The following is a 23,137-nucleotide window of genomic DNA, read 5'->3' on the forward strand; positions in this document are numbered from 1 at the left end:
AATGGACAGAGAGGGTGCAGAAGGTCAAGAGAACAGTGAGGAGTGATTGAGCCAGTGTAAGAAGGGGCACTTGTGTGAATGAGGGATGAGTTAAAAGACAAAATGGATAAGGTAATGATTCGACTCCAGAAGAGAAATGTTTCCTTATCACTGCTCAACACAGCTTAACAATTACACCAAAGGTTTACAGAGACATTAAGAAACTACTCATTCATTACTTAACTATTTTGGGCTCTTACTGAATCATGGTTTCCTTGTTGAATGTTCCACTATTGTCTCATCTTGATGTTTCTGCATACAAACGTATGTACTACTACTATTACTGTATTGGCCTACAAAGCCCATGGAGACATGGATGTGATATTGGGTTACACAAATACTTGATATGACCAGGAGCTCTGAATGGATATGGCTGTCCATTAGCTGGAGGTTTGGTGGTTCAGACCCTGAGATCCTCTAAATTACATGTTATTAAGTGTCATTTGGCAACAAGATACTGAACCCCAATGAGAAAGTCAGCACCTTGCCTGAAATACCATGACAATCTGTGAGGGAGTGTGTGAAGAATAGGCCTTTGGCACTATAAGGTGAGAGACATTTATGGCTCGATGTTACATCAAGATGTCACAAACAAGGGTTTAAATCTGCTCCAGTGTCACAGATCATATAAGCCACTGTAGTCTATTTTGTTTTACAGATGGCAGGAGTGAAATCATGGCTCTTCAAAGCTGTAACCTGTAAACGTTCAGGTGAATAGATTGTACACGCTGCACTGATCTTGTGCACACCACTGTTGTACTGGGCCTTAAATAGATTTCTCCCACTTGAACAAGCCTTGGCATCTTTATCTTTGATCCTATCGTGGCATATTTTTTCAGGCCTCTTCTCATGCCACATTTGATGCCTTATGTTAATTTGGTAATAAATTGTGTGTAGAAAGAAAAGTGTATATAGTATGAGTTTGTATCCTTTATGTTGCTTCACCTTTGAGCCGAGGTATAAATTCCTGAATAAATCAATCGTGTAATCTGGTTCTGTTCTCTGAGTAAGCATGCTTCCATTTGTGCCAATTTCCATCACATTAAGGTCTATACATGGCATTTGAAACGTTAATTGCAGTGGAATCGAACTTTTAAAGTGCCTGGAGTGTCACAAAGAGCAGGCAGTTTACACAAATTGGTAGTTTGCTGTGCTGCGTTCAATAAAATGTGACTTTGTATGACTTACAGTAGCAATTCTGTACTGCCACCGCTGAAAAAATCATAATAAATCATCTCACCAGCAAGCCACCAACTTTAAGAAGAATCACTGAACAACCTCATGTATAAATTACTGAAAGTGAGAAGAATGAGGGAGAAACATTTACTGACACCTATCCTAATGGGCTTTAAAGGGTATTGTTCTCTTTTCAAACTAGATTTAGGTTTTTATCTGTTCTTGAAAATAGACCATTTTACTAATGAACTAGTAAGTAATTTGGCACAATAAGTGAATCATTGTGGATTTTTTGGTTTAATTCTATGCGTCGCAGTTTAATAACCACTGACATCCAGCATTCAGCATCATTATGATGGGATGAAGTCTAACTATTTGAGAGCTCTGAGGTTCTGTGGGATAAGACCAAATAGCCAAGGGTGATTCCAGCTATCTGAAAAAGATTTAATATTGTTGACCATTAGTTACTTGATTATAGATGTCATAGTCACACATGCAGACACAACCAGTGCTTTGCCAACTGTGTGCACATTTTTATAAAAGACAAGGTTCTAGTGAGGTGCTTTCAGATGTCTACCAATGTTGATCCTGTCCAAACAAATGACAAAATAGTTGCCTTTACAGTGATCATGATTACATGATCATTCTGCATTCATCTTGCTAATACGAGGGAAATACAATTTACTATCTACTATTAGTCAGCAAACCAAAATATTCTCCTCACTAATATAATATTCTATCTAGTATATTTCTAATACAGCACACAGATATCTATGATTATCTCTGGTGAGACCCTTAATCAATACAAATATACAACTTGCAAATTCATGAAAATGTTTTTACTATTCAACTTGTGGAATTAAAGTAGAATTTAAGATTTGTGTCTATGCTTTACCCTTTCTTGTGTTTAGTGTAATCTTAAAATTAGGTTTAGTGATTTGTCCTGCCTAAATATTTAATTGAGGGAAAGAAAATTCAGTGTTTCTCTGCAGTTCTGCCCTGAACCTTAGGAGGGCAGTGTGGAAACAGGTTGGACGCTATCTGCTCAACGTCTCTGAAGAGAAAGAAAGAAATAAGTCCAGTTGTGTGAGCTCCGGTGGAGGATGTAATAAAGTGTGTGTGCAAGTAATCACACATGAATGCTAAGAGATAATGAGAGGAGAGAACAAACAGAGTATACTTTAGAAATTAAATGAGGAAATGAAAAATAATAGCCAAGATGAATGGTGACAAAGGATGAGAGATGGCAATAAAGAAGGGAAAGACAGGAGACAAACGTCCTTTCAGATGAAATGACTGAGGTTCCTTCCATCTACACACCTTCATCTTCCTCGTGCATTATTTACCACAGCTACCTGCCAGCATAGATTGATAAAGTAACAATCAGTGTGAGTTACCAACGAGCCTGCTGGAAAATGTATCTACACTGCCATCTGAACCACTGTAGCTCTGTCACATTGATCTCTGTAATTCCATATAATCTACAGCACTCAAGGCCCCTTCCCATTTATTGACTGCAGCTCAGCATGTAATACGTCGGGTCCTCCATGAGCATAGTGTAAAAGGGGGCGTGGAAGAGTGTTAGTGGACTTTACACATTTTGGAAAAGGTTGCCACAATTCACACATGCAGTGGATCATCCTGAGTGAAGAGAAGCAACTCAATGAAAATCACTAAGCAAAGTCATACGCCTCAAACATACAGTATATATGAGGATTGAAGGAGTTCATTCAAAGACAAAATGTTTAACTTTGCTCTCTTGGTCATCATGGTTTGGGCTGATCCAGTGGTGAATTACCACTAACCCCCTAATGGGGGTTGATCAAAATGACTGATGAACTCTGAACTCTGAGCTGCCACTATTCAAATTTCTGAAAAGGTTTCCAATAATTAGTTGACCTTATTGTTACTTCAAAACTTGTGTGTGTACTTAGTGCTGCAGCAGGTCAATTGAAACAATCTTCATGGATATAAAAGGTGTTTAACACCTTACAAATCCTGTCAAATATACTAAACGCTGCAGAATTCTTAGCTAAAGTGAAGATTCACAGGTACATATTATCCCAAAGACCAAGACGCCTTCCCGGTGGGAGAGATTATGATAGAAAAAGATGCAATAGAGCCTCTACCCGGAGGCCTTACCAAGGGCATATGCAGAACATGACAGTGGCTTATCCATATAGCATATTGGTCGTGGGATTTGGAGAAATCTCTGTGGATACTAGGCTTCACACTGGCTGTGTAATACTATATGAGTTTCTCACTAATCTACCACCAAGGAGTTATACCAGTGTTCTAGACTTTGGCAAGATAGTTACAATGAAACACCCACAAAAAGATGAACTTATATAATTTTCGTCTACGCCCGCTAAACAATAATGGGAACAATCTGTGAACAGAGCTGTGGGAATAATGAGATGGTGCATGGAGATGGAGGTAGTGCCTCCCCTGTGTCATCATGAAATGTAACAAATAAATAAAATAATATTTGTCCACTGATCTGTGGTAGAAATATAATCATTGTATGATTCCAATCATTCCAATAATTTTTAGTCAATATCGCTGAATTTGTGTTATTTCCTGTTCAAATACGGGGGAAAGACGCAAAAGGAGGCAGCGACGGGCTGAGCCTCCTCTTGGATTGCGCAATCCCTCACAAACTGGCCAAAACCGGTCCACAAGGGGGTTCAATCCGGCCCGCAGGATGAATTTTGAAAGTGAAAAAATGCATAAAAGACAAACTACAAATTTGGGATCATGTTGTTTTTTTGTGGAATTGTGATGGCAAATGAAAAACACACGGAGGGTGCAGCAGAGCAAATCTGCTCTCTCTGAGCCGCTATAAATGTAATGTTCTTCTTTGGCCAAATATGTACCTATGTGTGTGTAAAGAATGCTGATATGGGATATGAAACATAACTGCCACGGACCTCACCACACGTCACTGGTGCTTAATAAGTGAGAAAAGCAGCGAGGCCCTGGCCCAGGAAAATTAAACTTATTAAATATTTAAAATGATTAGTGCAGCAGCAGTGGTGTGTTGTGAAAACGTGCAGTGCTACTCACTGGAAGCAGTCTCTCTGAGCAGAGACGTTCTTCAGGTACTGCTTCAGAGCCTCGCAAAAGTCGCCCAGCTTCTTCTGGGAGACCACCATCTCCTGACGGACCAGTAACAAGGACTGGGAGAGGACAGCAAGAGAGAGACGGGGGTGCAGGGGTGGAGGTTATGCCAAGCTTGTTAAAAAACACAAATACACACACAAACTGTGAATGGATCACATAACCACCAAGGTGTTAGAGGATTTTCTGGAGACAATTCATTCACTTAAGTTTGTGGTGTGGGGGCAGCATTACTCTCTCTTTTCTTTTAAAACATATCTTGACACACACTGAAAGGCTGCCATCTCATTTGGTATGCACATTCTTTTCATCTCATCATCTTTTCATGTCATTTCATGTCATTTTGAGGTCAACCTGCCATGCCTGCAATTTTCATTTATCCAATACTTAAATACAAATAATTATATGATGGCCTTTGAACCCTTTTAGTTGAACATGTAATTTCTCTGAGGTTGATCATGTTCGGCGATACAAACTTTTATAACCTTCATGGTGTGACCATTACATTTAGTAATAGAAATATATCTGGTCAGCTTCACTGAGCAGACCTTACACTAGCAAACAGTCTGATCTATGCAGCTGAGGAGACGTGTAGAGCACCTACAGATCCTTTAGTTCTCAGAATGTTTGAATGTGTGTGTGTAGTGAACACCTAAAGAAATCTTTTTGCGTGAATCATTTGAATCGTTAATCTGAATTAGAAGAACCAAAATGTTGCCACAAGATGCTGTGTCTGCAGCTTTGTGTGATGCTACAGTGCAATTAAAAATTAATCCAGTATGACCCAGATAACTGCAGCAGCAGACTGTGCAACACACACACACACTTGTCTCTCCGTCTGACACAGGCATGTAGGCACACTCACTCTGATGGGCCAAAGTTTAAACTGGAATTGATTTAGTTTCAGACAGACATCTTTTTGTGACTAATACACACACACACACAAACACACACACACACACACACTCCATTAGACAATTGTATACACATTGTACAAATATATACATTAAAATGTAGCTTGTATCTTGTATCCAGACATGTGTCATGCTGATTTATCTGCTGAGGATTAGAGAATACTGCTGTGGTATAATGCATAGCTCTTGATGTCTTGGTGGCTGTCAGAACTACTCATTATTGGTTAAGGTGGATTTATTCTTTCACTCTAATCGGCCCTGAGCTAGTCTTTTTGTTTGTTTGTTTAATCTCTCCTCCACATCTTTCCTTCTTGCTCGCCCTCCTCCCTCTTGCTCCTCAGACCCGTTCTGCTTCGTCCTCATTGCCACAGAAAGTTTCACTTTGGCTCTCTTGAAGAATACGGCTGCTTATCGCCTCTCTATGCATCTGTTTGTGATGGTTCACTCCTCCTCCCAGTAATGACAAATCACCAATTGTCTTTGAGTTATTGGCAGTAATTGTGTACATGGAGAGTATGTTGTTATTACTGGTATCATGGCAGATATTAGATAGCAGATTATGCTGCAGTTGAGTATCTGGAAATAGCTTGCTGTAAAACATCCAAAGATCTATATTTAGCAGTCATTAGTTGCAGCTCTTGGATGCAGCAGACACATGCAAGGAGCTCGGAGCTCTGCACATCTGTGTCTGCCTGCATGTGTGAGTGTGTGGGTGTGTCTACTGCAGTGATTGTGTGTTTTATTGGCATGTAATGACTCTTTATCTCTTGACATCACTATTTATCTCCTGCCATTAACTGAAACTACTGTCACATGGTTGTAACTTTACTGCATCAATCTGGCAGAATACACACTTAGTGGCGAGTTTTCAATAAAGAAGCATGTGTGTGTGATTTATGAACCAATTATCATCCCTGTGTGTGCGTACATATGGACCTCCCATAACAGCAATAACATCATGTTGAATTATAAGGCCAGTTAGCACATGAACACAAACACACAACTCGCCCTCAGCCCCACATAAACACAAACACACACATGGACATCCTATAATCTCAATTAGAAACAGTACGTTGCCTAGCAGCCTCCGGTAATCTAATCACCACCACTCCATTAGCCATTCTGCCTCTCTGACCAAATCACTGCTATTGCATCTGCTCCCCTCTGACAATGTGGCGCTGCAAAGGAGATAAATTCAGAGCTGCACTCCACCTGTTCTCAGTCTCCTACCGACTGCTTTAAAGATCAGGATCAAGGCAGAAACTATGGAGATTATTAAAGCATATTGTGAGTAAACATTTAATGTGTTATTTATTGATAACAAATGCAGGGGAAGAGCTCAAGGTGTCCTGAATACATGCTAATTGTTGTTTTTAGAGGTTTTGGTTGGAGGGAAAACGTAAACCTTAATTCTGCCTTGATTGCATTTGGTTGCTGCTGCATGTTGCTGCAGTGGTAAAGGAAAAAGAAATAACCTGACAGGCATGTCATTGAGTTCACCATTTACTTTCCTCAATAATAGAAATGATTGATCAACAATCAATGACATGGATTAAGAAATCAATTACATGCCTGGATTTGCATCATTGCAGCAGCATGTTTCTTCATACCGTGTTTGCTCGAGTGAAATGTCAGCAGCATTTTCCATTTTCTTTCCACAAAAAGAGCACAAAACCCGACAAATTACATCTACATCAGTCCAAAGTCGAGATGGAGGTGAACTTGAGAACTTTCTACCAAGTAGAAAAGAGAGGGACTAGTATTGACAATTTTTTCTTAATAATTTAGTACTTACTTTTCAAAAGACAATTATATGCAACAGAGTACTGAAACAAACCCAACAAGGGGTTAACCAATCTTAATAAAAATGTCATCAGACGATAACATTTGGACACTGAACAATGGAGAGTCGATTACATAGATACACAGAATTGATGTTTATGTACCAAGACACATTTGATGTTATGAGTAATGCATTCTGGATGCATGTTGTCCAGGTTACAGAGCGTAGTCACATTCCTCTGTTTTGTTTGTTTGCCTGAATCCAGAGGACAAACAGAGGCTTTTTTCAGACTTTGAACCAAATTGTTTTCCCATGAGCGACTACAATATTTCAACATGAAGCAGCGGTGGTAAAAGATGAAACACAAATATGTTAACATTGTACAGATGGACTGAACCCCAGGCATCAAAACAGACAAATGCCAAATGTCTAACAGTTCCAGCAATAAAATCAGGTTGTGATAGTTTTTGCTGCAGGAAAGTGAGCGATGAGCAAACTAATGAGTCGTACGGCGCCCGTCCATGTCCACAGAACTGTTTTGTAGGTCACAATGTCACCTTGTGTTTACACTTAGTCAGTATGCCCATCAAACATGAAGGTGGGGCGACGACAAGGCTGGGGGAGGAAAGCTGCTAACGGGACTTCTACTGCACATCACAGCAACACACCTGCACCTGGCCATTTGCTGTATGAAGTGGCCTTGTCTGTCCGTTTGTTTGTTAATACATTTAAATCAGACTTAGCCTCCACAATCAGTCAGCTGCTGTACGCCAGGGTCACTCATTCCATCATGTTCATGTCCCCCACAATCAACTGCACTTGTAGTTCAGAGTTGGGGGTTGTCATCCTGTGTATCTCAAATAATGGAGCACTAAACTTTGACCAAATGTCTTGCAGCTGGTTGCATCACATAACAAACGTATTCCTGAAGTAAAAAGGTGGTGCTGCTCAGTGTGTTTTCTCCAGCCAGAGTGTTTATAAGGAATCAAAGGTGATTGAATGTCTTCGTTCTGCTTTACTGCTTCAGGACTCTGCTTTACCCGTCATGCACTGTGCACCGATTACTACACAACATGGGAGTGTAACAGTAACTTATTAACTGAGGCAAAGTGACATAATATTTCTTGTTACTTCTTTATACTTCTAGGCAATTACTGCTCAGCCTACTTTGTTCATTAACCAAATCCCCTGGGTAGCAAGTTGTACTACTACTAACCGACAATGTTAGATCTTGTTCTGAAGTGGCAGGCTCTCACAGATGTTCCTCACTGCTTTACTTCAGCAAATCATGGTTCACATGTCTGCAAGAGCTGTTTGAGAGGAATTAGGAAGTGGAAAAGCCAAATGAATGAGTGTGATGCCATGCTGACATTTTACCCTTGGGCAGCTCTGCTATAGCCTGATGCAGTTATTGAAGATAGGCAATTTGGGTCGACGTCATTCAGCACTGAAAAATCCATCTTGGACTTGACTGAAACTTCTCTTAAGCTTCTTTAAAACTTGTATGTCCTACTTTTTGACTGTAAGTAATTCACAACAGCATTTCTTAAAAGTTGTATACTTACCGCTGCAGAACTACAGTATAATTCACCATAAAAAAAGAGGGAAAATCACAAAAAAGCACATGTCCCTTGGCTGAAAATTGAGTATTTGTCTGGAATATCAGGTGAAGTCCTGAAGAAGTTTTCTGCTCATTATTTCATGCATTTTCGAGCTACTGTGAGCTTTGCTGCAACGATACAAAAGATTTGACGAGCAAGCAGTCAGTGTGTTGTGTCAGCAGAAACATCTATAGTACATCTGCCTTTAGCTATAAAATCTGGAAATTACTGTGTGTTGACAGGAGGTTGTTGACTCTGAAGTCCCTTTGATGGGACAGCTGGTATCGTGTCATTAAATTATTGTGACTCCTCATTCACATTCTTATAAAATACCATTTGTGTTTCTATCTATAAACTCAATCATTCCACCTCTCCTGCCCGTTTTAAAATTGCTTAGTTTTGGGGATTTTATGAAAATCGAGGGAAATAAAATCCAAATCCCAAATCATTTCTAAAACAAACAAACAAGAACAACAACACATGTACTACAGTTAACAAATAATGGATCATAATTTTAAAGAGTCTCACAAAATGAACAACAATCTCGGAAAAATCCATAAAATTCTGAACAAAAAAAAATAAATCTAAAATACTCCCCATAATTTTGGAAAAAAAAGAAAGATCTTTGAATACTCTAGACAGGCAATCGTGTAGAAACTTCTAATACATGTTGGAAACTTCGCTATCACTCTGTAAAGAGCAAATGAGATCTCCGATGTTGTTTGGCAGGAAGCCTGCGACAGATGTACACTGTGGTATGTATGAACACATATTCATGCTTCCCACAACAACAAACATCGTAAAAGTGCAAGTGAAGAAAATTCATTCAAAAACATATTAGTGAGTGATAAATGAAATCCCCCGAGATAAAACTGGTAAGTACAATGAGGTGAATCATTTTTTTTTTATCTCTTTTCCTCCCTCTCTCCCTCTCTCTCTCTCTCTCTCCTCAAATCTGCATACCACCCCCCTCCCCCCACCCTTCCAACCCAATGTAGCATTGCACTGACAACAACATAAAATATGCAGAAATCATTACCATCAATCATACAGCACACACTGTATACTATATGTGTTAAGATACTGTGCTGTGCATGTGTGTGTGTGTGTGTGTAGTTTGCTGTAGTGTGGGATCCCACTGGGTATGAAAATGAATAGAGAAAGACGTGTGAGAGAGTGTTGGGGGGTATTCGTCTACAGTTACCATGGGAAACACCAGCTCCCCACACGCAAGGGTTTTCATCTAATACCTTCTCTCACTGTCAGCTCCTCTTCTGAACTCCTTACTCGTTTTCTTCACACCATTTCTTCCCCGTTTCTCTGTGTTGTCCCACTTTTGATTTTAGACACCTCAAGGGTACTCACTGCTTTTTCTCCTCCATCCCTCAGCTTTCACCACCTCAAAACTATGCGTTCCCAAATTGCTCTCCGGGCTCTCCTCTCCTACTCATCCTTTCCTCTCCCTTCCTTTGCTCCCTTTATTTTCCGCTGCAGTCCTTCATTCGTTTATCTTCATTGCCCCACCCCCCCACCCCCCCTGTTCTCGCCCTGGGATTGAGGAATCCCTTATTTATTCAAACAAAAGAAATAGAAAGAATCCCTTCATTAGTTCGGGGCATGATTTGCATATCTCTGGTACTGATGAATCACTATGGTGCGACTGCCACTGTCCTGGCCTGCTGACTGTAGGAGCATAAAAACGGCTGCAACATTTTACTTGCAGCAGTGGCTGTAAAGTATTCTGGCCTGCAGCATGCTGGCACACTGGAGCTTCTGGTGAGCTCAGAGACAGAGTGAACTGCGCTCTAGTGTGGTTGTGTATGATTCTTAATTAAGTGTTGTGGAATGATATTTACATTTTGGTTTCTTTCAATTCCTTTTGGCAAATGACATTTCACAGTGCACCTGTAATGCAGATATTAAATTGAATTGCATTGTGCTGTATGAGCAGCGCACCATAAGGTGACCAGCTTTCTAATATTAAAAGGAGTCATTTGTGGTTTGGTAGTCAATATATCATTGGATATTTCAATGATATATTGGTACATTTCTTTTAGTGTTTTTACCATAGCAGTATTGTAATAAAATGTGGTGCAGATACTAGGTAGTAATATCCTAAACCGTTCCAGAAAGCCATAGTTTACGGTTCTGTGGTGAGTTCACGCTGTGGTAAACCATCACTACAAACTGGTCTAATACAGTGAATTTAATGATCTATCTGGCAACAACATTTAAGCAGAAGTACTTAACAAGTAATAGAAACAGTACTTAGTGTCAATAATTTCGGAATATGTAGATAAACTATACCGCTGCATTGCAATACATTTTCATTTGAAGAGTACTTTTATGGTAATGGCCACATCTAGAACAGACTGCTCTAGGGAACCAAGCAGCAAGAATGGCATCCCTGCTGGGAGGCTGGAGCTGCTACAAAAGCTGCAGTTGTGCATAGTTATGGTTACAAATATCACATTTGCCCAGAAAGCACCATTGGCCCTCAAACAGTGTATTTACTCAGAATTCCCAATCTGAGAAAAAGGCCACAATCACAACAAGGTTCTTTCCTTCAGCAGCGATGGACTCAAGCATCAAAACAAGACAAGGATGGAAATAAGGAGACACATAAATCAGCTCAAAGCATCAGAAAGAGGAAATGAGAAAATATGAAGGAAAGCGATGCCTACTGCAGCTATGCACAGCTCCCCGGTGTTACCTCACCTGGTTAATTCCATTGGAGGGTGGCTATAAGAATTGGGTCAAACCTTCCTGGTAAAAATTGGGTTAACAGCTGCAGTGGAAGCTCCTTAATGTTCTAACGCTCTGTGGGACAGCAGATCCATCCATTCATATTTCGCCTGACAAAGCAAAAACAAACAGACATGCTGTGATTTCCAAGCTAATTACAGAGCTGTTATTCCCACACAAAACAAGACTAGAAAACAGCCTTATTCAATGCTCATTTACTTTTGTACCTAAAGGCGGGGACACAGAACAATAATTAACAGATTTTAGGGCAGATTTCCCACTTTAAATGATCATCAGCACAATAAAGAGGTTTTTTGATGTTTTTTTTTAGAAGGAAAAGACATAAACATAAAAACACGCCTTGAGAAAAAACACGCCTTGACACAATGATGAGAAAGTTAGGAGAGCAGGTCTCCTATACTATATAGAAAATACAATGGACTGAACAATATACAAGGTCGCCCATAAAGTTGGAATAACCAATTATTCCAACCTTAGGGGCAACAGAATATATTTATATACACTGTTGGAATAAAAAATCATTCCAACTTTATGGGTGACCGTGTAGTTGACTTGTGTCAGGAAAGATAATGTGCAGGCCACTTTGTCTTCTTTGTTTGTTCTTAAGCGCAGAAATGTGCAGAGGAAGCACAGCCGTTTTTTTCTGAGCGATTCTGTGCGATTTCAGATTCCGAGCGTCTGGGCTCTGATTGAATGTGAATGGAAGCCGATGTGCCGTGTGCTGTTGCAGCCAAATCATCAATGTGTGCGTTCCCGCTTTCCACACACAATAAACTGCAAAATTGATCGTTATCTGTCCTTATGTGTGCTGTGCAATTTTCAACGACATTTCAATGTTGAATGGTTGCAGTGTGGAGAGAGCTATGATTGTTTAACTAATGTTCATCAGCACGAAATACGCCGAACGCTATGATACAACAATGATTTCCCAGAGGTGTCATCACAATACATTATTGGGGATAGAGATGGTGTCTGCAACTGATATCCAGACAACACAACACCACCTGAAATCTATCCCAGGCCCACATTACTCTTATCACAAGTACCTTCACTCTGTCTTCTGTCTCTATCTATTGAGATCAGAACCCAATGAAAGCTCCACCGTCACAGCCTGTCTGTAGATCCACTCATCAAGATGTATTACTATTCTCCCTGCTGCACGACAATCCATTAGCCTGACCCTCCTGGATGTGTGATGCAGCCAGCATGTAGCGATAGAGAGAATTATCATAAAACATCAGAGCTGACATTAAAAAAGTAATATACAGTTTATCGTATTCACTAGGAAATGATTAGCTGAGGGCCTGTCTCTTATACTAACAGTCTTATAATCCTCCCTATTTTATGACAAACTCAGGGTGCAGGACTTCAGAAAACCACAAAACTGGGACAACACAAAGATATCTTTCACTTCACCAATGAGTGTTTCCTCTCACCCTGTACCTGTCAGATGCTGTCTCGCAGTGAGAATATTAGGTACCCACACTCTCAGCTTGTGTGATACTGCTTCCTCTTCTTCTTGCACTGCTGGAGCGCAATAGCAAGCGTTCTGCACCAAAGCGAGTGCAGCACATACCGCGTACTACATGACTGGACATTAACAGTGTAGTGCAGGGAGGCGCCAGGGAAGGGCTGCGTCCCGCCCCTCTCCCACGTGCCACCATTGGCAACTGCCGAAGACGCCCATAGGAAGAACTGACAAATCAAACTAAGAAATTATGCAGAGCCGAACTTACACAGGCTAGTGTAAATGGGCAGTGATAAGAAATAGAGCCAAAGAACTTTACTTCTCTCATGCTCATAACATCTTATTCATCTGACAATGAATAAGATGTTCAAACTACATCTGAATCCTCTCAAGTGAAGTAAAATGCCAAGACAGTATTCCTCTTCTCTTCTTTCGGTCATTCTGTACATGTCTACAATGCCTCTCTCTCTCTCTCTCTCTTTCTCCCTCTCTCTCTCTCTCTTGTATGCAGTACAGTAGTTATATTGACATTGTGATTCACGTTCATTGAGGTCCATCAGTGTGGAATAGTGCTGTGTTGACTCCTTACTTACAATCACTGGGACAGCCTTCCACAAAACAAAACTGCTGACAGTGGATGCTAGTGTGTGTGTGTGTGTGTGTGTGTGTGTGTGATTGAGGGTTTGAATATTATCTGAATGAGTTCATAAATCATATAAATCATCTATTGATGATTTCAACCCTTAACATTAATATTAATATTCTTCTTTGTGAATCTTGGTTTGCTTTATTGTTTTGTTTACTCTGTTTTTACGTTTGTTATTATGTCCATTGACAAACCAATGCAAGAATAAAAGGGCCTTTTGGTAAATATAAGCATGTAGTTGCATTGAAATACTCTGTGTGGTCAATTAAATGGAAGAAGTCTACATTTATTTAATCCTCCAAAAGGTCATGTTTTCAATGATATCCTCCATACTTTTCATTCCCAGAAGAGGACATTCTCTGTGAACTCAGTTAATCAAAGTGGAGCTGGCAGGAATTCCACATGTTGCTCAAGGACACTTGAATTTTGTTTGAACATTGGTATCCACGCTCCCTTGCTCACCTTCTGCTTCCTTTATGTTCAAGGTGTCATTATAATATGTAACACAGTTTTTCACAATTTGTACACCATTTTTGTGTTATTATATAGATACAATAATAGAAAGCGGGGGCAAATTAAACTCTGTGACCTCTCATACCTACTACTAGCTCTCTTATTACACAGTAATCCGCTCCTCGCTCCTGCTCACCATTATTTACATTTTCTATACTCTCTTAAAATTTAGCTCAGTCTCTGTTTAATCTGTTTTTATTGCTTCTCAATTTCTTCGGCTCAAAAGAATGACATGAGATTGTGTGTGATTGATAAACCCACTTGAAAATAACAGAAATCACTAGATATACGTGCAGTCCCTGCTCAAGTGTCCCTGTCCACAGCAAGTAAATGCACACGCTAATACAATCCTGAAATTGCAGTTGCAAAGGATCCCTGGGCTGGGCAAGGAGCGCTTACTACTCATACAGTATATCATCTTATTATGATCTTCCATGTGTTGATGGAAAATGCAGAGGGATCTTTGCAGTGAAGAGGGATGATTACTTCCACATAGTACAGAAGGGAAGAGAAGATGAGGGGCAATCGTGTTTTAGTCTTTCCCCTGCTGGAAAATGGAGGGTCAGAGTGGATGGATTGAAGGAAGGGGGGAATTATGTAAAGGTGAAGAGGACCATAACCTTGATGAAGGAAATCAGCACTCAGGAGTGGGAGGTTCCTTAGGGAGAAAAGGCGAAAGAAAGGCTGTTTACAGCGGGTGAGAGGGTGAGATAAAAAGGCAAATGAGGTGAAAGGTGAAAGTAGGAGATTTAAAAAGGAGTTTCACTTTCCACAATCCTCTCTCCTTATTGCCATTTGTGTTATGAACCGTTAACCTCCTGCACTGCTTTATGACTTCAACTCCATTTTCTAAAGAAGTGTTTTACTAATATACTGTACGGTATATTCAGATACAGAGCGATTTACTTTGCATTTCATGCATCATTAGAGATGTGTCTGCAAACAGATGTTTTGGCTTGATCTCTCGAGAAGTAAAGTGAGATTCTCTGCTCCTCTAATGCAAGAGGAGGGGAATGGCACCAATAACAGGGTGGGGGGGCGCCTGAAAAAAAGTGATGCATCAATGTATTGTAACACACAGCCTGATAATACAGGCGCCACTACAGATGCTGCTGTACAGATGTGAACCCACATAAAGCAACAAAAGCACCATGCACTCCATAATGGTGACAGCACAGGCCAGTGGTGACAACCCCACACACACTACATGATCCTCAATATACAAGATCCTCAATACAAGTTTTTACATTTCTATTCACTTACATGCATTTTTTAATAATGTTCACTTTCTTCTCTTCTTACACAGTCCTTGCACACACACACACACACACACACACACACACACACACACACACACACACACACACACACACACACACAGCTTGGCACAGCACTTAATCGCACATCCAAAATGGATGAGCACGACCCAACCCGCATGTCAAACATCAGCACATTGCCCACAACACTCTCTCTCTCTCGCTCTCTCTCTCTCTCTCTCTCTCTCTCTCTCTCTCTGACTTCATCACTCACACAAGAGTGTCAACAATTAATTGACAACGATCAATAGAAAAACAAAAAGTGAAAAATGGTCTTTAAATCTAAACCTTTGATGGTGGTCGAGTTGGAGTGAGAAAACAATTCACAGAATGTGTGTGAAAGCAAAAGAGAGAGAGGTGATGGACTGTTAAGCCCGCACCGTCTGCTGCAGTTTTGGGTCAAATGTCAGTACTGAGGAATGCATTTAATACAGAGCTCTGCAGGGGGTAAGAAGGTTTTACACACAGATTGTAAAGTGGATTTTTCAATCTATTCCATCAGTTTATAATGTGTACACATGAATTTTTTTTTAACTCAACCTGTTGTCTCGATGCCTTCAATCATTCCAACCTTTCACCATTGTTTACACTCTGAAGATGCTACATCCAGAATGGCTGTTGGGGCGTGTTAATGGTGACTATGTACTGGAGTTTTGTTGAGGTATTTGTGGGGGTCACGTTTTAAAAATTGGAAGCAAATATTCGCTGGCATATGAATAGGATTTTGGAGAGAAAGTTAAAAAACTAAGCAAAAAAAACAGCTTCTTAGAGAGAGAAAAACAGCAGCTGGTAACAACTGGAAAACATATCTGACCAGAAAATGAGCAAACAGGGAGTCGTCTCTAAGTGCTTATTAAACATGAACTTAACATTCAGTAAGCTGCTAATGCACTCTGGAAATTGCACCCTTTAATAATGTATGCTGGTGTGGCTGCTACAGTTTGTTTCCTTCTCTGTGAGTCCACATCCTTTTATTTGAATTCTTCATACATACATACTTGTATTTCTGATTTCTCTCCTTTATGGTTTCTGAACTCACTGACTCTCATCTCTGAGCTTTGTTGTAGAATTGCAGACTAGTTCCAGCAAACAAAATTGCATTGAACATTCACGTCTGCACAGTAAACTGTCCCTGAATCCATCTGTGTTTGTGTGTGCCTCTGGTCTCCTCCCACAGTGTTAAGATGTGCACTCTGCCTCTCTGCCCTTCACCGAGCGTATGCTGGGATGGGCTCCAACCCCCCTGAAACCTCACACAGGATACGCAGATACAGAGGAGGGATCGATATTTTCTACGCAAACAAATGGGCTATACTGTAGTCAGTGCTGTACAGCAAAGGGCAGTGCAACACTATACTAGTCATTTATATTGGATTAGTACAGTGAGGCTTATAGAAGGCACCATTGCAGTGTGCACAGCAGGGGTCTCCAACCTTTTTGCCTCGGAGAGCTACTTACAAGCTGCAAAATAAGTGTCCGAGAGCTACTCATGTTTAACATTATTCGTAACATTTATCCACATGGCTGATAAATGTCTCCACCCAAACCAGCTGAATAAGCGTCTTTTGTGTGAACATTTACAAAATGTTGATATCAAACACTCAACACTCACATTTTATTTCAAAAAGCTCTTAAATTCAGCAACATGAGTTTTTTCTATATTTCAGTGTCAAACTCACACTAATAAATTCACATCATGTTAGTCTCACAGAAAACAAAACAATGTTATTACTTATTTCACTATTTAACTAATACTATACCTTTGATATTTCACATTTGTCTGTCCACACATCACTGTCACAATTTCCCTTCACATTCCTTGTAATTCTGGGAATTCCCTGTAGTTCCCATATCATCTGTACTTCACATGCATTCAGGTTGCTATGTGCTCCACAGACGCGCTCACACTACAAATAAGACACACACACACACACACACACACACACACACTTTAATCTCTTATGAAAATAGTGTATTTTGTGCCATTGTCAATTCCGGCGTGCGCTTGCCAGCCTGTGAACATCGCCTCATGTTACGGTGTCACCGACGTAAACAAACTTGACACCAGTGTCATTTGTTGGACTGAATGCTGATTGGCTTATAATCATTTTGTGACAGAAGGGCGGAATGTCTGTGAATTTGATTGGACCGAAATTCAAACAGGTTTACCAAGGGACGTTGTGTTATCAGGTGTATGTATTCTTTGAACCTTTAGCGAGGAGTTACTCAGAAATGTAACTCCTCGCGTATGCTCCTGTTGAGGCCGAGATAGTACACAGGCACAGATTATTATAAATGCTGTGAAAATCTATTTCAGCCCTGAATGTCTGCACAGAAAATGAATCCAATGTTCTTGGAGCGACGCGTCGGAGACCCCTGGTGTACAGAATGAACGAAAGAAGAAGAGAAATCCTAGCCAACCCACAACTGTGCAGTGAGCATACAAATCTGATATATGCTTACTGTAAATCAAATAGTTGTAAACAAATGCCTGTTTTTGTTTGTTTGTGTCAAATAAACAAAAACACGTGGAAACAGGATGTGGGAAAAATGCCTTCTCATCTTTACAGTACATATATTCACGTCTCGATCGAGACTAAAATATATATATATACAGTTTATATATGTTCATGCAATGAAATCAAAAATTCCCTATTAAAATCTGATCTGCCCTGGTTATCTTCATGAGGGAAAAATAAATACAATCTGCCTGAACAAATCCGCTTGGCGATTGGATCTCAGTCATAACTGTTCAGGTTTAAATGCAATTCATACAGCCGAGACGGATTATCTCTACCCGGTGCCTCATCTTCCCAGCTCCGCTCCCGCTTGTTAGAAAAGCTATTTTCTTTTGGGAGTTGTGGTTTTCCATGAATGGATAACTGCACCTGGAATGCTGACAGCGACAGCCACATAAAAATAAAAGGCCATGGATTGAGGAAAGGATCAAACTCATCCACGGACCAAAGAAGATACACAAGCTTTGTTTAATAACCTACATACTTACAACGTCCAGCAGATACAGATACTGCACTGCGTGTTAATGTCAGGTATAAATGAATCCAACGTGGTCAAAATGTTCATGATGTCCATGGTTTGGATTCACACTCGGTAACATCTTGCATTACACTGCAAGAGCATCACATCAACTATGAAGTCCACATTTTTAATTGGTCCTCATGTTTTTCTCTACCTCTGCTACATTACCATGGGAACTAAAGCTGGGAGTTCTATTTAATGCATAAACATGAAAACTTCAAAGGACATTTTAAGCACAGACAATCTTGTTATGGGTTGATGTAAGAGTAGTATTTTTGTTGATTTCTCCATTATCTTGGGCTTCTTGGGTTTCTTTTGCCTTTTCTGCGTCGTCTCTCTTCTTAAGCATTATGTATCACATGTTGCGAGTTGAAGAGCAAAGCAATTTAACATCTCTACCTTCTTCCTTCTGGGCCATGCCAGCACTCCCCCAATAGCCTAATGTGTGTGTGCCGATGACACGTGGACCATTTTCAAAGCTCGCTGTGCTTGCCTGCAGCTAATCTGTTGTAGTAGTCATATCTCTCCGGATTAGTAATGACTGGTGAAGAGTACAAGCAAGGCCCAATACTCCAAACTATACTGTCCTCATATCTATCATTTACTAATATATTTCATATTTATAGTGTACTATAGGAGGAAGTTGCAAAACTTGCAGTTGACACCTGTAGAAAAGGATCCAGTCCTTTCATTCTACAGCATTATGTCAGCATGCAACACCAGTCAATGACTACTGCAGTCATTGATTGTAAATAAAGGTACATCCCCTTTAAGTTAAACTCACTAGCAAGAGCTCTTACAGCTTTTCGAATCTGTTATCAATTCTTTGTTGCATTGGATTCATTTTCTGTGCAGACATTCAGGGCTGAAATAGATTTTCACAGCATTTATAATAATCTGTGCCTGTGTACTATCTCGGCCTCAACGCGAGCATACGCTGCCAAGCTTAAAGTGGCTCTACTGTGGGGAAAATGTATTCTTTAGATTTATGCATCTTTCCGAATACGTAAACAGCTACACAGGGGATAGATCACTAAAACTATACAGTGCTTGAGGCCTTTCATGGAATCACTGATCATTATCACAGAGGATATCACACTTTCTACAGCAGTTCATATGCTTGATAGTTTCTCTGTAGGCATTAGATGTTGTGAGGATACAGTGTGATTCTTTTTCTATAAATTATTCAGGTGTACATAAAAAAACAAAAGATCCAACACTCAGTCAATTGGCACAGAGAAATGTATTGGAAATGTATTTGGACCATGCAGGGACTGTGATCCTGTGGATGTGCAGTCCCATGCGTCTCATTCTGCCAAGATACGTTCCCTTTTTTCATGACTGGGACTTTTCATTAGGAATCGGACACCTCATGCTCTACACGTGAGTGTTACATGCGCCTTCTGGTAGTTTTCTCCTCGCCCTTGCAGCCAGGTGAACACTACAAGACACAAGCTTGTCACACTGTCTACATTTAAAAACATTATCTTATCTGTAATGACAAGTTCAATTTCCCTCCCAGACTGTAGCTACAATCCTGGAAGACAAAGTCTTACTTTTTATTTTTGCGTTCAGCCTTCATGCAGCAGTTCATGAAAACAAAACACACAGTCTTGCATGTGCATAATGGTATCCTGGCAGAGGAGCAGCTATATCATATTCTTCCTTCTCCATAACCACAGAGAATGTTGATGTGGTGCTTGACAGGGTGAAACCCCAAATCACAAAGCAGGACGCCCTGGCACACAGCTGAAGACTTAACCAGCCAGATAACAAAGAAATTCATCGTAGTGTTTGCAACTAGTCGAGTGTGAGTGGGAGACACAGATATGTGAACGCAGAGCATGCAAGTTTTTAGTGCAGACTATAATATCCAAGGTGACTAGATTGTGTCTTGTAGTGTCGGCGTGGCCTTCCTGTCTCCAGGGACTCTGATGGCTGAAGTGACATAAAGGAGTGAAGGTGAAGCGGAAAAGGGAAGAGAAAGATCCTTTTCAGGCTTTTGTCAAGTTATGTGTTTGTGCTGTTAAAATGCAGAGGCTGTCATACTACAAACCTCACTTTCACTAATTCCATAACCATAAGAGTAGTACTTTCAGTCTGAAAGAGCCCACAGCCTCCAAATCTGCCATAGTATTACTCAAGTGTGTTGGTCTTTCAGTATGGGCTGAAATTGAACACTGACACTCATGTCTACTTACTGCGCTGGTGGTGCCATCTGTGTCTGTTAGCCTCTGGTGCAGATCAAACCAGACCGTCTGCAAGGAAAAACACAGCAACAATAACAGCAGCAACATGTCAATCAACAAGACCAATGACAGCAATTACAACAATAGCTTGAAGCGGACATTGGTCATTCACAACAACACATTGGACGATACAGAGGGCAGCGAGGGCGAAAGTAGGAGATGATGGAGTGTTTGTTCATTTAGGTTCAGCAGGGAGTGTGAAGGGATGAGAGGATGTTGAAGGATGTCAATATGGGAAAGAGTAGTTGGAAGAGTATTAGTTATATCAGGCAGAAAGAATGGAGCAGAAATGTACAGAAATCATGATATAGGCCTAGGTAGCACGAGCCATTTCAAAATGTTAAGATGCCTATTCTGCAGGAAAATGCAATGCGTGTGGCTTTGTAACAAGACGTTAAGCTTCAGTGTTCATTATTCCCTTTCAAGTGAAGGGGAGACAACCCAAATATGCTCTTCAGACCAAGGCATCAGTATGTGTACGTGTGTGTGTGTGTGTGTGTGTGTGTGTGTGCCACTCACCACTGTGACTGCCTTAGAGTCAGAGTTACATAAACCTTAATAAATCCCACTCAGTGTCGTAGGTTTCTGTCACCACAGTAACTGATTAGTATCACAGTTGCTGCTGTAGTATAGGAGTGTCTGCAGTGCTCATAGAGTGACTGAAACTTTTACCATACACAGCAAGGAAAGCTGGGGCAATGGGGCCTGGCTCAGTGGGAAAGTGACACACACACACACACACACACACACACACACACACACACACACACACACACACAGGAATGCAACTGGAAACATACTGACTTTTCACCAGGTGTTCAGTGTTGTGATTCACTGTCTGTCCTTTTCTTTGTAGTGCACAATCCATGCACTGCCTGCACTTAACACAGGATAGAATGGCAGGTAAACCCACTGTGATTCTTTATGTCCGTGTATCCACCTTACAAACATATACCTTCTAGCCAATAGAAAAGGTGCATTAAACAAAAGAGGTTGTTTTTTAGCAGGATCATACAAAAGTTATAGGCCGGCCTTTGCTGGGGGATTTTGGGCCTGGAGGAGCAAGTCATTAAATTTGGGTGCAGATACCGATCCAAGGGCAAGTCATTGGGAGATAGTGTTCTTCTTTTTTTTAAACTCCCACCCACACACACACACACACACACACACGCGCGCACACACACACACACAGACAGACACACAGACAGACACACAGACAGACACACAGACAGACAGACACACACACACACACACACAGACACACACACACACAGACACACACACACACACACAGACAGACACACACGCAGACACACACGCAGACAGACAGACAGACAGACAGACAGACAGACACACACACACACACACACACACACACACACACACACATATATTTATTAGATATTTTGACTTAAACACTCTCACTGAATAAAGTCAGCCATATGTATGACTATCTATAGGTGCAGTTTGGTTTGAATCTGCATCTAGTGGGCGACAATACATTCTTGGACTGCAGTATAGTAACAAATAGGGTAGAACATGTAAAGAACACTATTGTGTAGCTGAGACACAGATCTTGCAAGCTGTTTTGAAGGCATTTAAATAGTTACAGAGATTGATCCAAATATACAATCTTTATTATATTCCTTTCACTTTCAGTCACATACAAATGCCTTTATAAAAACACTTAATTTAAAGCATTTTCTACCCAGATTGTATTCGTCCACAAATCCAAAACCAATCCAAATCACCATTTTCTTCTTCTTTTCTTTTTTAACAATAAACAAGTTGTGAGGACAGTTCAGATAGAACTTCCTGTATAAGGCAACTAAGGGACTAAATGCGAATGACTTTATAAGTATGTGCCAAGATTAACATTCAAACATGAGCTTGTCTTTTACATTTTTGGCAGACATCCTGACGCAGCTGGAAGCTAACGTGCCTTGTATGGGAACAGGGTTTGTAAGAGAAACAGAAGCAGGAATGAAAAATGAATCATGTTTATGCAGAAACCCTGCAAATGGAGGACCTGGGTTATCCATCGTTGTTGTTTATCATTGTGCATCACAACAAAAAAATGGAGGAGCTGCAATTTGACTTGTCAGTACACAGCCACTGATACTACTATTGCATCTAAAATTAAAGCCTATCATCATTACACTGACTTTGCACTGTTTGAAACTCTTGTGTGAAGGACTCAGATACTGGAGAATAATGATACTTTACAACAAACATGTATTCCCCCAGAGACTGCCGGTAGGGAGCAGATGGAAGCATGAAACACACTCAGAGGCAGGTTTCACAGGTAAATGGGTTTGCTCTCATCAGGATTTGCAGCGCAGTGGTGCCAACACTGGGCTTTGATCTTACCTGGCTCTGCATCACTCAGTGTGTAGCCGCCTATTGCTATACATTCACAATTCATGATCTCTGACACAGTGTGACAATATCATTTGCTTTTCCAGTCTGAGGATCCTAATACTGAGATCAGAGAGGGTAATGTGTAA

General features: G+C 40.6%; 1 protein-coding gene across 1 annotated transcript in view; it reads right to left on the reverse strand.

The window, feature by feature from the left end:
• The window catches only part of necab2 (N-terminal EF-hand calcium binding protein 2), an 89,905-nt gene that overhangs the window by 2,866 nt on the left and 63,902 nt on the right, over positions 1-23,137 (reverse strand). The window contains exons 9-10 of the mRNA XM_076142471.1: positions 20,583-20,639; positions 4,282-4,394 (exon numbers count right to left, since the gene is read on the reverse strand). Coding sequence (XP_075998586.1) covers positions 4,282-4,394; positions 20,583-20,639 — 170 coding nt within the window. The remainder of the gene's footprint in view (positions 1-4,281; positions 4,395-20,582; positions 20,640-23,137) is intronic.

This window comes from Genypterus blacodes, unplaced genomic scaffold (genome assembly GCF_046128005.1).
Source record: "Genypterus blacodes isolate CSIRO-AG114 ecotype Tasmania unplaced genomic scaffold, CSIRO-AGI_Gbla_v1 ptg000021l_1, whole genome shotgun sequence".
In the NCBI taxonomy this organism is placed as follows: Eukaryota; Metazoa; Chordata; class Actinopteri; order Ophidiiformes; family Ophidiidae; genus Genypterus; species Genypterus blacodes.